The sequence below is a fragment of the Pieris napi genome, chromosome 22, assembly GCF_905475465.1.
Source record: "Pieris napi chromosome 22, ilPieNapi1.2, whole genome shotgun sequence".
Classification (NCBI taxonomy): Eukaryota; Metazoa; Arthropoda; class Insecta; order Lepidoptera; family Pieridae; genus Pieris; species Pieris napi.
In genome coordinates this window covers 2,900,885-2,916,861 of record NC_062255.1, presented here as the reverse complement: position 1 = coordinate 2,916,861, position 15,977 = coordinate 2,900,885, and the positions used below count along the sequence as shown (strand labels likewise).

The following is a 15,977-nucleotide window of genomic DNA, read 5'->3' as shown; positions in this document are numbered from 1 at the left end:
AATTTATTTAATTATTATTTGACAGTCACAATTCTAACAGATGGCGCTGTGTTGAAAGTACCAACGTTTCACATAAGCTACAATATGGCATAGCCACCAAAAAAGCATGGTGGTCCCCATGACTGGTGTTCTCCTACCGTTTCCCTTGGATAGTTTACTACTATGTAATATAACAAAAACCTTAGCCACAGCAACGCTTGGCCGAGTCAGCTAGTAGTTTCTATATAATCAAGTCAAATGATTCAAAATACTATCGTGATATTGTTTCCGATTGCCAAAAACTTTTTTGACGAGTTCAACCCACGTCGATGAAAACAATAGTTCATTCAAACCGAACCTTTGTAGATACGCTTTGTCGATGTTCAAGGGCCTCTTCAGTGGTTAAGAGAGCAGTAGAGTGGTATGAAATTTTGGTATAATGCCAAAAAGTTTGAATATATCATACTTTAAACCACATAGTAGAGAACCATCGTAAGATTTGCGGTCGCTAAATACTTCTTTGTTATGTTAACAACATTCTAACTTCTATAAAAAATAAGTAAATGACGCATAGACAATTAAACCTATATTAGTTTGCATAACTGCTACGCCAGTGTTTTGCACAGGCTATAATACAACGCAAGAATAAATATATTAAGTTTCATATTATCCTTGTAAAACGCGTCATTTATCATTTTGCGTGTAGACACGTTACATCACACAGAAACCGCGAAACCATATGCAAACCGATATTAAGACCTTCAAGCTCGAATAACTTGCGTAACATGGCGATTAAAACATAAACATGGACGAAAACTAGACTAGAAAGAATTCAGAACAAAACCTATCCATAACACTATTATATTAATCTTATATCGATAACATGCATTGAACAGAATAAATCGTCTTAGATCAATGAACGTTGCTCAATAGATCCAATTGGCGTTCAAGACGAATTATCCTGTTATAGTTACAAAAATAGCATTGAGAGCTCAAATTGAGATTGAATAGGGCAGTCTTTATTGGGTTTTGAGTTCGGGGAAGAGGTGTCGCAGTATCGCCAGATAGTGTACGCTGGCGGCTAAAGCGACGAACAGATGCCATATAGCGTGGGCAAATGGTATACGTCCGTCTGATTTGAAGAAGAACACTCCTATAAGGTACAACATACCGCCGAGTTTGAGATCGTGCATCGCTGGAAACTGGTGCTGAAAAATAATACATTCTATTAGAATACTGGCAACGCAAGACGCGAGTTACATACGCAATGGGGACTGAATAACCCAATCTCACTGTGAACAATTTCACCAATGTAAGAAATCGTATCGTTACATAGTTGACTAGAATTGAACTATACCAATACGTAAATAAACTAGTAAATGTATGTTTATTTAAGTATGATTGCACTTTGTTTTGGGTTGCCTAAAATGGTAGTTCTTCATCCTAGGCCTGCTAAGAATAACTATAGACATAGTCTGGGAATGACACATTTCTAAGTTCGTTTTCAACAAGTAATATATAAAAAAAAATATTCAAAAAAAAACTAAAAAACACGCTTTTAAAGCACATCACACTAAAAAGTGAAAAATAATTCCTAATTTATATATATACATATATATGTATATTTTTTTTAAAGCGTGTTTTTTAGTTTTTTTTTAATTATTTTTTATTTTTTTCATTTTTTTTCGGATTATTGCATTGTCATCGATCTTTGACAGGTGCGCAAAGTTTGAATTAAATCTGTCCGTTAAAAGTGGGTCAAAATCGAGTCCGAAGGAGTCGGTTACATACATACATACAGGTGAAGCTAATATAAAGCGTGTAAAAACGTCGGAACGGCTATAGTTTTTCCAATACAAACCCAATACTTTAGCATCTAAGTCACATATAAAAATCACTTATTTATTTCTAAACAATTTCGTAATTTACAGTGACGGACATGCTAAATTCAATTAAGCATTAAGCCAATAGAATAAATAAGAATAGAGTAAAGTAGACACCGCAAGCGTAATTTTTCTAAGGTGAAATTAAATTATAATACGATAGCAAAACCAACGCTTTTGTATGCAATTTTCTAGTTCGCTCAATATCTATACACGGCGTACAAAAACTCAACATTATAGTCAGCTATCGCCATAAACTTAAGCCTATGATCGACGGGCGAGTAAGACCGTGGTTTTAAATACCGACGAACCTGGCTCGAGGCTCGTTGGTGCTGATCGATTAGCAAGCAAAACAGTCGCAAACATGTCTTGTTCTCTTTCCGACACGCGGTTTTGCATGGCGAGCCGAGTAAAAAATATAGCATGACGACGAGCCGCGAGCCAGGCTCGGCGGTATTTAAAACCGTGGTTTTGCAATGATACACCGGCGAGCTTTACCGACGAGCCATAAAACCGCGGTCTTACTCGTCCGTCGATCAGGCCCTTTAGGGTCCTTCAAGAAAGGCCGGCAACGCACTTGCGAGCCTTCTGGCATTGTGAGTGTCCATGGGCGGCGGTATCACTTAACATCAGATGAGCCTCCTGCCCGTTTGCCTCCTATTACATAAAAAAAAACGATTGCCGCTGATTCTAGTACAAAATCAGAAAAAAATACCTTTCGTTTCAACGTCATATGTTTCGTTTGTAATAATGTTATTTAAAGTTCATTATTATGTAATTATAGATATTAATCTCCCGAACATGTTGCGGTCGTGAACAATACTTATTACTGTCAGTATAGGTCATAAAAATTTGAACGCATGTTTTTTATTTACACCAAACGAATCCGCGGATATACACTGTAAATACATCATTATATAATAATAAAGAAAATAATAACAGCAAATAATTAACACAGCAAGGTTTCTAAAACGATTCGGCGAAAGGTGGCTATGGATTTGCTGAAAATGTCCACCGACACAATCTATTAACACCAGTAAACGATGGGCACAAACGTGTGACAGACCGTGTGTAAAAGGGATATTTCTAGTCAACCTAGTGGATAGGGATTTTAGCAAGCAATTCATCATAAAATATATTTCTTATAGTAGATACAAGTAAATTGCCCTAACTAGCCCGTCCATCACGTCAAGGTGAGTTCTACTTATCGACTTGATCGGCAATTAAATGGAGCTTTGAAGGAAGTATTTATAGAATTCTTGTTTAAACATTTCATGTACGAATAGATCAAATATTTAACACTGGCTAGTAGTATTGGCACAGTATTCCGTGTCACCATGTAATAAACCTTAGGCCCTAATATTTTAGGTTCAAAATCGTATTTCAGATTGTCTATACCATAATAATAATATTATAAAGAGGAAACATTTGATTTTTTGTTTGTTTGAAATGAATAGGCTCCGAAACTACTGGACAGATTTCAAAAATTCTTTCACCGTTGGCAAGCTACGCTACTCCCGAGTGACATAGGCTATGTTTCATTTTAAAAAAAAAATAGGGATGCTTACTAAAACTTGAATAATGTAACCCAAGGTGTAAAAAAATGAACAAAAAACTTCCTTCAATCGCGTGCGCTGCGAAAACTATTAATGATAGAACAAAATGATGTAGATCAATTTTTCAGGACACATCACTATCTATAAAAAATGTCGCGACCGCATGTCTTTATATTTTATAGTTACGTCACAATAACTGTCCTTTTATTAATTTTTTTAATTAAAATACCACCGCTAGAAAAGGCTCTTTATTCGTACCTAGGTATTTATCCTTATCAAAATAAATACCAACGTTTCACATAAGCTACAATTTAATGGCATAACCACCAACAAAGCATGGTGGATTGTTCTCCTGCCGTTTCTCTTGAATATTTTACTACTATGTAATATAACAAAAATCTTAGCCACAGCAACGCTTGGCCGAGTCTACTAGTATACTATATACCAGTAGCAGGTAGGTATTATTTTTTAAGTACAAATAAGAAACAATTATAGGTTAGAGCTTAGTGGCATCAGCGTGACTGTTAGAGCATCCTTGAGGTAGGATGTGCGCCAATGGAATATCTTTCTATGTGCGCATTTAACATTCGCTTGAACCTTGCTCTGTTGCCCGAAAAACAAAAGAAATTATCGACTTGAAACGACTTAAGTAACTGCGTGAACCCTTGTTTGGTTCCTCTGTAATAGGATTAATTCACTTCACTGAATCAACATATTACATACTCATCGATATAATTATAGGAACGTCAAGACTAAATTATTCAGTAGGTACAAAATATATAGACAATTGTCTATACTGTATCTACTTAACCTATTAATTAACCTATACACGAATTTTCAGTTCTTCAGTAAAAACATCTTTGTGTTCTACAATTACAATTTATAACAAACTTTAACGTACCTACAATTACGCCTACAAGTGCGTTCACCAAAAGCAATATGTCTATTGTCTACATATCGGTGGAATATGATAATATAATATTCCGGATGTAACATTCGTCTACGAGCATATTATTGTTGTTATAAAAATGTGTAAAACGCGGGTAGTTTCTAAATATTTTAGGAAAATGACGGTAGTTTACACATAAAGGTCGTATAATTAAACGCTACCTTTCAATCTTGTAACAGACTACATACGTTGTTCTTGCGTAAATATATCCATATTATAGAAGCCCAGAAAGTTAAAGTACGTAATTTGACTGATTTATGTGCCTAGCATTACTGTGCGGTTTCGTAGGCTTTGTTGTAAATAGAACGGTCAAGGCTGTTTTGTTTAGCCGAGATAAGTGGGACCTTTGAACTTTTGAACAATACTGTATAAAATTCCTATAAAAATGTATAAAAAGCAAATTTTGGAGTTCAAATGTAGAGATTATGTTTAAGACTTTTCGTACAGAATCTGGATACAAAAACCTAGTGAGCCTAGACCTAGTATTAATCATAAAAACGGTTAAAAAAACTAAGTAACCCTAACATTAGTTAAGTTACATATACATATATATATATATATATTAGTAAATAATTAAAAGCGTAAACCAAATGTTAGCAATCATCGAACACTTCAAGCCAAAATGAGCCCTTTAGTTTTTCCACTTATAAATTGTAATATAACATTCTTGTTTCCGATAATGTCCAAAAAGTTCGACCACACATATATTCAAGCGTCTTTTAGATTAAATAAGCCAACTTAGTTTTATGTTAATCCAGCGTTGCAACCCCACTACCCCTAATGTTATCTTAGTTATAAGCTCAAGTATTGAACGATTAAAGCCAGTTGACACCCAGCATCAAACTAAGCGTTTCATTTACAGATATTTGAACATCTCAACAACCGCGCCGAACTTTAAACTCCTGAATGATATCAAATACAAGCTATTGTTGTCTAATTATTATTTTACTGTTTTAGTAACATACAAACGGTAAAAAACTCGTTTAACCCTGGAAAGATAGTCTGCGTAAAATTTACGCATGCGTTTTCGAATAATTGCTCTATCTTTCTAATTAGCGCGAATCCATAGCTGTGCGTTTAGGACATCTCATTCGTCGTTGGGAGCTGCCGCGTGACGTAAGTGTCAATAAGGTAAGTGCCACCGATTTTGAAATATAACGACCGCGTGAGTCAAAATTACGCATGATTATCTTTATCGTGACTTTTATGATTTTGGCTTATATGACAGTTTTAGTACTGTTTTAATACTTTATATCATAACTAATATTATAATTTCATTTCTAAAGATATTGAGGCAAATATATATCACAATGGGGAGTATCAATTTCAACGAACACGAAATCCTGGCTGCTCTTATGCAAAGTGATGACGAGCTTCCGTGTGAGGACACCGACAGTGAAGTAGCGGACCACGTTTAAAGTTTTCTTTTTTTTTAAGTAAAAATAAAAGGAGTTTAAAAAATGATCTGCAGTATTAATTATTCTAATATATGTGTATATATAATAACATACAATTCATTAAAATAAACTATTAAACCTAGACCTACAACTAATTCAAATTCTTGCGTAAATTTTACGCATGATTATCTTTTCCGTATTACAAAATATGATTATCTTTCTAGGGTTAAAAAAAAATGTAACTAATTTTCAGTAACTGCACCAAGTATACGTCTTTTACAGATTAAAATGAAGCGGAGATTATGTTCATTCTTTCATAGTCCGCTTATTTATATTGGATGACCTACTTTCTGCAATGGCTTTTGAATAAGGCTTCCCATTCAACCACTTCAACTAAATAAGAATTAATCTGTAAATGGGTTTTAAAATTACGATTAAAGTAGTTGTATATGGTAAGGGTTCAGAGTCGATATATAGCGTGACGTTTGTCTACGTATGGGAGCGTTCAAGTATTACGTAACGAATTTTGGGGGGGAGGGGGTCCTTTTCTACTTTCAAGTACTTTACACCATAAACTTTTAGGTATTAAGAGAGTCACAAGGTGATCATGAAACATTTTACTATACTTGGGTACAGAAAAACGTTACGGCGCGTTACATGCCCTCCCCCCCCATGTAACGCGCCGGTGTCAATAATTTTCAAAAATTGCGTGATGTAATACTTGAATGCTCCGTATGTCAAAAATCATTTTGACATAAGGGAGCATTAACTTAATATCAACCTAAGTAATAAATAATTAACTATTAATTACTTAAGATGTCACGTGGAACATGGTGTAATGGTTGCAGCTCCATACATTGTGTAAAACAAAAAACTTGGAGATTAAAAAGAGTGGCGGAGAGTTCATTGTCAGTTCTTCTCTTCCGTTATACGCCCTTGATTTGAGAACTTTGAGGCAGTAAATGTAAAATTAGAAGCATTTAATATGTATTTATTTGTGGCGTTCATATTAGTATATTGTACCTTAATGAATAAACGATTTTGATTTGATTTGATTTTTAAATAGGAAATTACTAGTAAAACTAAAATTTGTAGTTGAAAGTGTAATATTTTTATTTTTTGTGTAATTTATCTACACCGTAATGTACAATGTAACGTCCCTCGATTTAACGCGAAAGCCTCTAAAGCGTGAAAATCACAAGGCTTTGGTTGGTTTAGCTTATCTTCGATACAATGACACACTCTACATAGCATAACCCCACCCTCAATAACGAGAATTAAATAATAAAAAGTACTTTTTAAGTTGCCAAAATTAGTTAAAGCTGCGGGACTCTGTACGTTCTTTTGTCGCTTTATTGTCCTAGTCCGTAAAACTCGACTGTAGCTATCATACGTATCGAACATTTTAAGAAATCCATTCTTTTGTTTACAAATTGGGATTGCTTGCACGTGCTTTATCACAAAGATGCCTCAATATCGCAAGATATGAATAAAAACAAGTAAAAAATACAACATAATTACTGGTGCAGCAAAAGACGACGAAAATAACAGACTATGCGCAATAGCGTTCAAATAAGAATTGTTTTTTATGTAATTACTAACACTATTCTGAAAGAAACTTTTTCTTTTTCTAATACAGATTTTTCTCTCCATTTTACTACAAACTTTTCTGTGAAATTTATCTACACCGTTATTGTTTTTAGAATAGATATTTCTCAAACTTTTTTGTGCCATACCTTGCCTTTCGAAAAACTCTTATGAACCCATTATGTAACATGCAATTTTTTTCATATTAAACATTGAATTGTTTATACATATTATAAGAAACATAAAATAAACATAGGAAAAATCATTAGTAAATTGTTAACGAAACCCAATAAGTAAATTAAAAACATAATTGAGTCCATTTTCGAACTGCCCCCCTTAACAATCAAATTACCCCCCCCCCCCCCCGTGGGGCGTGGACCCCACGTTGGGAAACACAAGAATAGATAGATTGTAACTTATACTGTAGTAAATGCATTATACATGATGTGGTGTACTTTAGTAAATATACTACATATATGCATTTTTTTTAAATTATTATCAAAGTATATATTACTAGCTGACGCGGCAAACGTTGTTTTGCCATGTATATTATCTCTAGGTAACATTTTTTAGTTCAATAAAAATAACTATCTACTAAAATAAAAAGTTGATCGTAGTGGGGTGAAAATTAGGGATTGTATGTTTTTTTGTATGTTTTGTACCATAAAAAATAAAGACAATTTTTTTTTCAAAAAAATAAATTTTGGGTCACCCCTTATCACTTAGGGGTTTGAAAGATAGATAATAGCCGATTCTCAGACGTTTCGGAGGAGTATGGGAACGAACATTGTTACACGAGGATTTTATATATTAAGATTGTATATGCAAAACCTATTATTATTATCTAATCACACACTTGTGCCTTAATTATCCTTCCATATATCTATTCTATAGCCGTGACTTTTGGCAAAATATGAATCTATTTCACGGATGCAGCCGATTATGAAATTTTGTATGATGATGCGAATTACGAACTCGGACACTACTTCTAATAGAGGCGACAATAGCATATGTAGGTACTGTGTATTATCACGGGGTCAAGGTTCATATGACAGATCAAAACTGTTCACGCTTGAAACATTCCTTGTTCCTAATATATTAATGACTGTACAGCTGTTGCTTATCATATACAGCAGATATTGATTACGAAAAATTACTTCAAAATTTTTCTGATCTCGTTTAATTGCTCTGATGAAAAATATGATAAATCAGCCTTGAGATTCTGTAACTCACTTTTCGATCTCTCACAGCGGTTTTCGAGGCGGTCGCGCTCAAATCAGTCGTGAAGCAGTCATTTTACGATTTGGCATTCTGATAAGGAGGGAGCTTGTATTTTATTGTTTCACATAAATATGAGTGCGTGCTCCTATTTCACCATGCCTCCTGCTGATAGAAGACAAGTCTTTGTTTCTAAGTTATTTTATTATTATTAATTACTTAAGATGTCATGTGGAACATGGTGTAAAGGTTGCAACTCCTTACAAACGTCGTGTAAAAAAATGGCGATTAAAAAGAGTGGCGGAGAGTTTTCTTCTTTTTTTTCTTCTCCGTTCTACGCCCTTGATTTGAGAACCGGCACTAACACTTATGAAGTGTACATTGTGTTACCTGTATGATTAAATTAAATAAAATAAATGATTTTTGACTTTTATCTAAAACATTGTTGAATGGCGTAAAAAGAACATTATATTTAGTAAGTTATAAGCTGTAAATATTTCTGAATAAATATGAGGTACTACATGGCATAAGTATCAGAAAATATACAAATAAATTTAATAAGTTAAATAGCGGTATTATCATTAGAATTGTCCGAAGTGTTGCTCTAACTTATAAAGATCCAAACGATACAATTCATTCATTAATTAACAACACGACCTATAAACAGCTCATTTACTTTTTACGAAAAAAGCCACAAATCCATTTCTTAGTAGTTTGAACTTGATACCAAAACGGGTCGTGTAAGCCCATAGAAGTACAATTTCACCTGGAGGAAGGAAATAGTCTGTTTTTGAATTTCAGCTCTTATACGCATTGTACGGAAAGCCGAAAGTCGCGTATTAGGTTGGATACAAAAATGTTTGCAAGACTCGAGCCTATAAGAACGATTTTGAATTAATTAAGCCGCCCTTGAGGCTCCATGTCAAGATGTCAAGTCAAGAATAGCACTAGAAAATGTTAAAGATAATCACGCTGCGGATATGTATTTTTAGCTCTTACTAATAACACGTGCTATATTAGTTCTAATATAACTGTCTGGCCATAAATACTGTTACATAAAAACTTTTCTTTTTTTCAACTTTTTAATTATTTTGAATTTGGAACACTTCTTTAGATTTTGCGCCATTTCACATATGTTTTCGGATTCATTATAAAATTACAATATAGAATTGGGTGTTGATCGCCTTGCACAAAGTGGGTATGGCGCCATCGGTCATATTCCAGACACTTCAAAAGCTTGTTATCAGCCGAATGTCGTATATCGTACTATCAACAGATACAACAACACTTCGTCTGTTGAAGACCAGAAAAGATCGTGGTGGCCGCGTGCTACCAGGCAGACTTTACAAAAAAAAACCTCTTTGACTAAAATAGCAAGTTTCACGAGTTACTAAGGTATGAGGAACACTGCGGATTGATAACTATGAAATCCTCCAAATCTATTATTAGCAATTTTTTACGTGATGAAAGACCTCAGGAGCCACAGATGTTCTAAAGACATCTTATATATAAAATTCTCGTGTCACAATGTTCGTTCCCATACTCCTCCGAAACGGCTTGACCGATTCTTATGAATTTTTTAATGGATATTCAGTAAGTGGTCGGTTGGTAACGGTGGTCCACCCCTAAATTTTTATTTTATAGATATTTTTTTGTTTTTATATTTTTATGATACAGCATACAAAAATACATACAGCCCTTAATTTACACCTCTCTACGATAAACCCCTATTTTTGTTCATTAAAATCGTATGACTTGAACTCTAAGGTTTATATAGATACTTATTATTATTATTATTATTATATAGAGAAAAATTCACATAAAAACCTAAAAAGTTTTCATTCCGGAAAACCGAACAGTCTCTGAGGTAGCATAGCAAAATGTTCCATCTTGGGATGTACTAAAAAGGTAGGCTAAGTAAAATCACATTAAGGAGATACGAAGTTCGCGGGGCAGCTAAATATCATATATATATATTTGTTTGTCGAAGGGTTACAATTTGTTATTATTAGCAGTACCGGTAAATGCCAGATGATATTTAAAATATAAATGTATAATATAGCTCAAATCGAACAGTATATTTAACGTTTTATAGAGAATAGGTATAAAGGTTAATTTTGTTATAATAAAATTTGTCTGCTATTGACCCGTCGAATAGCTTTTCATATTTTTCAAATACAATCGTAAAAGTTCGCTTTGAATATTTAAATATCTGCAAAATGCTTTCTAAAATTCAAAAATCAGAAAATCCTTTTGAAGACTAATATTTTTATTTAATCAAAAGACCCTATTAACCAATTTAGTAAATTCTTTCTCAGTTTCTTATCAATCTAGATAAATAGTAAATTTAATGGTATATAAACGTTTAATTATTAGTAAAAAGTTTACGAGTTTTTGATTAATGTAGCCGGCAGATGCGAGGAATAATCAGCCGCTGCCGGGCTTCGTGTCGTTACTGTCATAAACACCCGGTTTTAATACAAAAGCAATTGCAGTCAAATATGCACTCTTGTAGCAAACTATGTTTATAATATAATATAATATATATTATGTATAGATCTAATGTATAAAACATGTATTATATGGAAAGACAGTAAAAGTATTTCTATGTTCGAGTTAGATAGCTATTTAGATGAAACTGGGATGAAAGACATTTGAACGCTAAACACAACACTAGCCCACAAAAACAAAAAACAAAAAAGCCCGAGGTGATTAGGGTAAGATTCAGAAAGGAATTATTATCAAAAATCAATGTATACAAAATATTGAAAAACACTAATTTAAAAGAGTAAGTATGGAGTTACTTGCCCATTCTTCTCCATATGAATGTCGCAGCCAACCAGCTTAATTAGCCGTCCAATTATCAGCCTAGCTAGTTTAACTAGTGGCCTGAAAGATGTTTTCCACTTTTTGCTACTCTCAAACTCGAAACGAAACTCTTCAAACTGTCAATATGGCGTCGGCAAACCACAACTTTGATGGTGTTTTACAAATTTTCATGAAAAACGGAAGTACAAGTACAATGGAAGAGTGTAGTGACAATAACAATGTGAATTTGACTCAAGCAATTTAATTTAAAAAAAAAATATAAATTTTATTTCATGTTTATCTTTTTTATTTCTGCCAAATAATGACACTATCGTACGATTGGCCTAAGCATTAGCCAGCCAGTTTAGTAAATGTTGTAACAAACGCTACGGCTGAATATCTTTTAGGCCGTTAGTTAAACGGCGCTGTTAAATTAAAAGGCTAGGCCGTTAATTGAACGGATAATTAAGCTAGTTGGCTGCAACATGAATATGAAACTACCCTTTGGGGATTTTTAAATATTTATAACTTTCAAAAGTGCCTTTTTATTAGGCCTAATTGAAATAATTGATTTGACTTTGAAACATAGCTTTTCTCGTTTTTAAACCTCACACTTATGACCTCAGCATGAACCATAAATTAAAGCCGTTATAAAAGAAACTCATAGTATATACACATGCACAAAAGCAACATACATTAGACGTGAAAATGACGACAGCAGGACCCAGCCCCATGATAAGATACAGCAATAGCTCCAGCATCTTGTACCGCTCATGGAAGATTTGTTGGTAGGTGATGCCAAGAATCGCTAGTAACCATATCGCCCATCTTAATTCCCTCAGCATCCAACAGGAGAGAGTCCCAACCGTCAACCAGGGGAAGTACGAGCTCGCAATGAATATATAGATCATTGCTCGATCGCATCGGTGAAGGAAGTGCTTCATTTTGCTGAAAGAGTTTCACATTTTAAGGTATGAAATATATAGACTACTAGCTGATCCGGCAAACGTCGTTTTGCCATTTTTATCATTTATAATAAAAAATAGGGGTTGATCGTAGAGGGGTGAAAGTTAGGGGTTGTATGTATTTTTTAATGTTGTATCATAAAAAAATAAAAACAAAAAAATAAAAAAATATATATTTAGGGGTGGACTACCCTTAACATTTAGGGGGATAAAAAATAGATGTTGTCCGATTCTCAGACGCCGTTTCGGAGGAGTTTAACTACAAACACACGAGAATTTTATATATTATTTATTTGGTCTATAATTTTTGTTCGAAATCAACGACTCAAATTTAGCTGGTTACACAAAAAAACAAAAGCGAATAATTCTTTCCTAGTGGAAATACGACACAATTTTTAATACTAGTATCAAAAAATATTTTTTTGGTACTGAATACTGGTCACTGGAAAACATGTAAATTTTCCCATTTACTTATAAAATGTATTAAATCTGTTTGCATAGAATTTAAATGTGCTTACAAAGACGTATTATCTTTACGATCGTATAAAGCGAGCAGTTTTCTATTAGAGTATTTTATCAAATCCCTAAGGTTTTGAATTATAATTTTGGTTAACCTAGATCCGCTAAAGTAATTGAATGTTGCATGTATCTTGAATACCAATTTGACATAAGAAATAAAACTCACGCAAAACGAATTCCGTTTCAAAAATTTCCCTATTTGAATAAGCTATTTAAATATTTTTTACCTATAAACAATATCTTAACTTGTTGGAGAAATTTCATTAAAGTTTACTTTAAGATTTTGAGCAAGATTATGAAATATTTGTATTCAAGACTTAGATTGGTTGATGTGCTCAGAAAATTTTCTGTTTAAAATGCCTATTGAAACATAAGTGTTCAAAAACCATACTATCTCAGCTTAATTTTAAATTAGTGCAAATTACAGTAGACCAAACTAAAATATGTTATTACAATATTTTTTTACTGTGCATGTTTCTTTTAGATTACTTACGTATCAGAACCACAACAGCACACAGAGTGGAAAGTTGTGGAAACTGCAAAAAGAAGACAGAGAGCGAGCCCATAGACAATTGCTGCTATTGCTTGTGGTGCGTTTATGGAGCGAGTGAGCAGTTCCCTGGCACCAAAAGATGCAGGCGCAACACAAAGGGCATGTGTACAAACATTAGCTACATTTTCCACCTAAAACATAAAACAAAATAGTAATTTTATAAATTGTATTACCATCATTTATTTTTTACTTATAATTAACTAAATAAATAAATAAAATTTATATATAATACTCTAGCTATGAGAATTGTTTTATGAGTATAGGGAATGCCATAAATTATTATAGTTTAATAAAGCCTAATATTTATAACATGTACATATTTATATCAATGTCCAACAAAGAAGTAAAGTGTTTTAAAAATTGATTGCTTTTAAATTTAAGATATATTTTACATACAGATTAAGGATATTTCTTGTTTTTTTTTATTATTTATTTTAAGTAAAAATTTATGTGGACCTTTAGTTATATCGTAATATAACTCAAACTACATAGTATCTAAAAATGCTCTTGTTATAAGTATACTAAGTACTAGTAATTAAATGTTTGATCCCAGGATGGCTACTAATGAAGCTTAGTATGTAAGGATGGAAACTATATGATATAATTATATTATCATTAAAAAATTAAATGAATAAAATAAATAAGGAACTTACTTTGGTGGGAATATAAGCTTTGTTAGATGTAGCTCTTTCGTTTTTCCATTTAATAGACTTCAGCTTCTCCCAGGGAAACTCACAGTGAAAATAAAGGTTACTTTGATAAATCTTTGATTTAAACTTCATTATTATTACAGAAAACAAACTCACTACATCGCCCATGGTATGCGTTTGGTCTGACTACGAGATCGAATCTAAATGGTCAAGAAACTACAAGCCAAGCACTTGTTGCTTTAATTAAATTAAATCTCATGGTCGTCATTAAATTTACATTTTAAGTTATATTTTTAGTATACTGCTTTTATAGAACAATCCCAGGATTTATTTTTTAGTACACAACCACCCCACGAACAACAGGCTTGAGTCTACTCAAAAGTCAATACTCCAGTGGAGTGGACCACCGACCAATACCGTCGACTTTCGACTGTCAGTCGTCAGTCATCAGTGTTCACTTCACTCATCAGTCATCACTGTTCTGAAAGTTTCATGTGTCATGTATAGCATATTTGACGCCTTCTTCCAAAAATTATTTTGACAAGAAGTCAGACGCCTGTGGCTTGGGCACTTGCACCACAGATAAAAATAACTAATCTCTAAGATTTTATTTTGCGTAAAGCCTGATTACCGTACGTCGCAAATGTATTTGAATTTGGCACACGTAACGTAATTTATAGTTCGCGTTAAATTTCGAATCTGAATCGTACCTAGAGTACAGAATATAATTTTTTAATTAGAACACAAGGTTTAAAATTAGGTCTGCTCGCTGCTATAGTCGACGCATTTAAAACTGAGTCGTCGGGCAATAAATGTCACTGACATTGGGTTTTTTTTTGGGAATGGAATCTCACTGTTGGCCTTAAGGGCCTTTACAGCTCAGCTCGGGCTGTTTTAACGAGCGTAGCTTAGCCTGAATGGGCGTTTTTCCCTCAACTAGCGCAAGAGCGTCTCCTGTGAGACTCGAGCCTCGCCTTGGGCCGACGCGGAGTGGTTGGCGGAAGGGCAGGACGGAAGCTCACTGGAGTGAGCGAAGTACGCAGTAAAGGTTCACCGGTAAACTTCTTTGTTGTAAACTTCTTACATGATACTATTATAAACTGACGAAATTGTCAATCTGTTTAGACACTAACTTTTGTCAATGTAACCAAAATATTTTACTGTTAATTTAGCTTATTAAAACCTTCTATTCTTTAAAGGTTTTGTCTTATTTCAATTTAATAAGCTAAATAAAAGCAACATGGAAAAATATCTTCGCCCTGAAAGATTTGATATCGACCCGTCAAATAGCACGAAAGCATGGATACACTGGCATAAGACTTTCGAAAGCTTCATTTTCGTGCAGAAACCGACCGCTCCAGAAACAGATGCACAGTCGGTTCCTCCGCCAGAAAAATGGGACAGCATAAAGTTTCAGCTTTTGATAAATCATATATCACCAAATATCTACACATATATAAGCGAAGCCACGAACTACGAAGAAGCGATCACAATACTGCAAAAACTGTATGTAAAACCAAAAAATCTGATTTTTGCTAGACACATGTTAGCAACAAGGAAACAACGACCAGAAGAAAGTATCGACATATATTTAAAAGCTTTGAAACTACTTTCTAAAGATTGTGACTTTGCGGCTGTTGATGCAGAATCAAACAAAAACGATAGCGTGCGTGATGCTTTCATATCCGGTATATCATCGCATAAAATCAGACAAAGGCTTTTAGAAAACTTAAATCTAACACTTGATCAAGCTTACAACCAAGCACTCTCTCTAGAAACTGCAAAGATCAACTCTCAAAGCTTCCATACTGTGTCTTTAAATTCCATTGAAGTAGTCAGAACAATGACAAAATATTGTCAAACCTGCTCTGAAGTAAAACCTAGATTCTTCCGAAATACTTTTGATGACCAGA

The 15,977-nt window shown here is 33.7% G+C and overlaps 1 protein-coding gene and 1 long non-coding RNA gene across 3 annotated transcripts; one reads left to right on the top strand and one right to left on the bottom strand.

The window, feature by feature from the left end:
• Nucleotides 1-88: 88 nt before the first annotated feature.
• Nucleotides 89-14,503, bottom strand: LOC125060935 (monocyte to macrophage differentiation factor 2). 2 transcript variants are annotated; one of them, XM_047666055.1, is made up of 5 exons: nt 14,221-14,503; nt 14,068-14,145; nt 13,355-13,545; nt 12,073-12,325; nt 89-1,187 (listed from the first exon to the last, which is right to left on the bottom strand). In XM_047666055.1, the coding sequence occupies exons 1-5, from the start codon at nt 14,230-14,232 to the stop codon at nt 999-1,001; spliced, it is 723 nt and encodes a 240-aa protein (XP_047522011.1). In that variant the 5' UTR covers nt 14,233-14,503; the 3' UTR covers nt 89-998. The 2 variants fall into 2 exon arrangements, with proteins under 2 accessions (XP_047522011.1, XP_047522010.1); XM_047666054.1 differs by having other exon boundaries at nt 14,068-14,502.
• Nucleotides 5,353-5,829, top strand: LOC125060936. The gene is made up of 2 exons (XR_007118945.1): nt 5,353-5,498; nt 5,654-5,829. It is a non-coding gene; the product is annotated as an uncharacterized LOC125060936 (long non-coding RNA).
• Nucleotides 14,504-15,977: the final 1,474 nt, after the last annotated feature.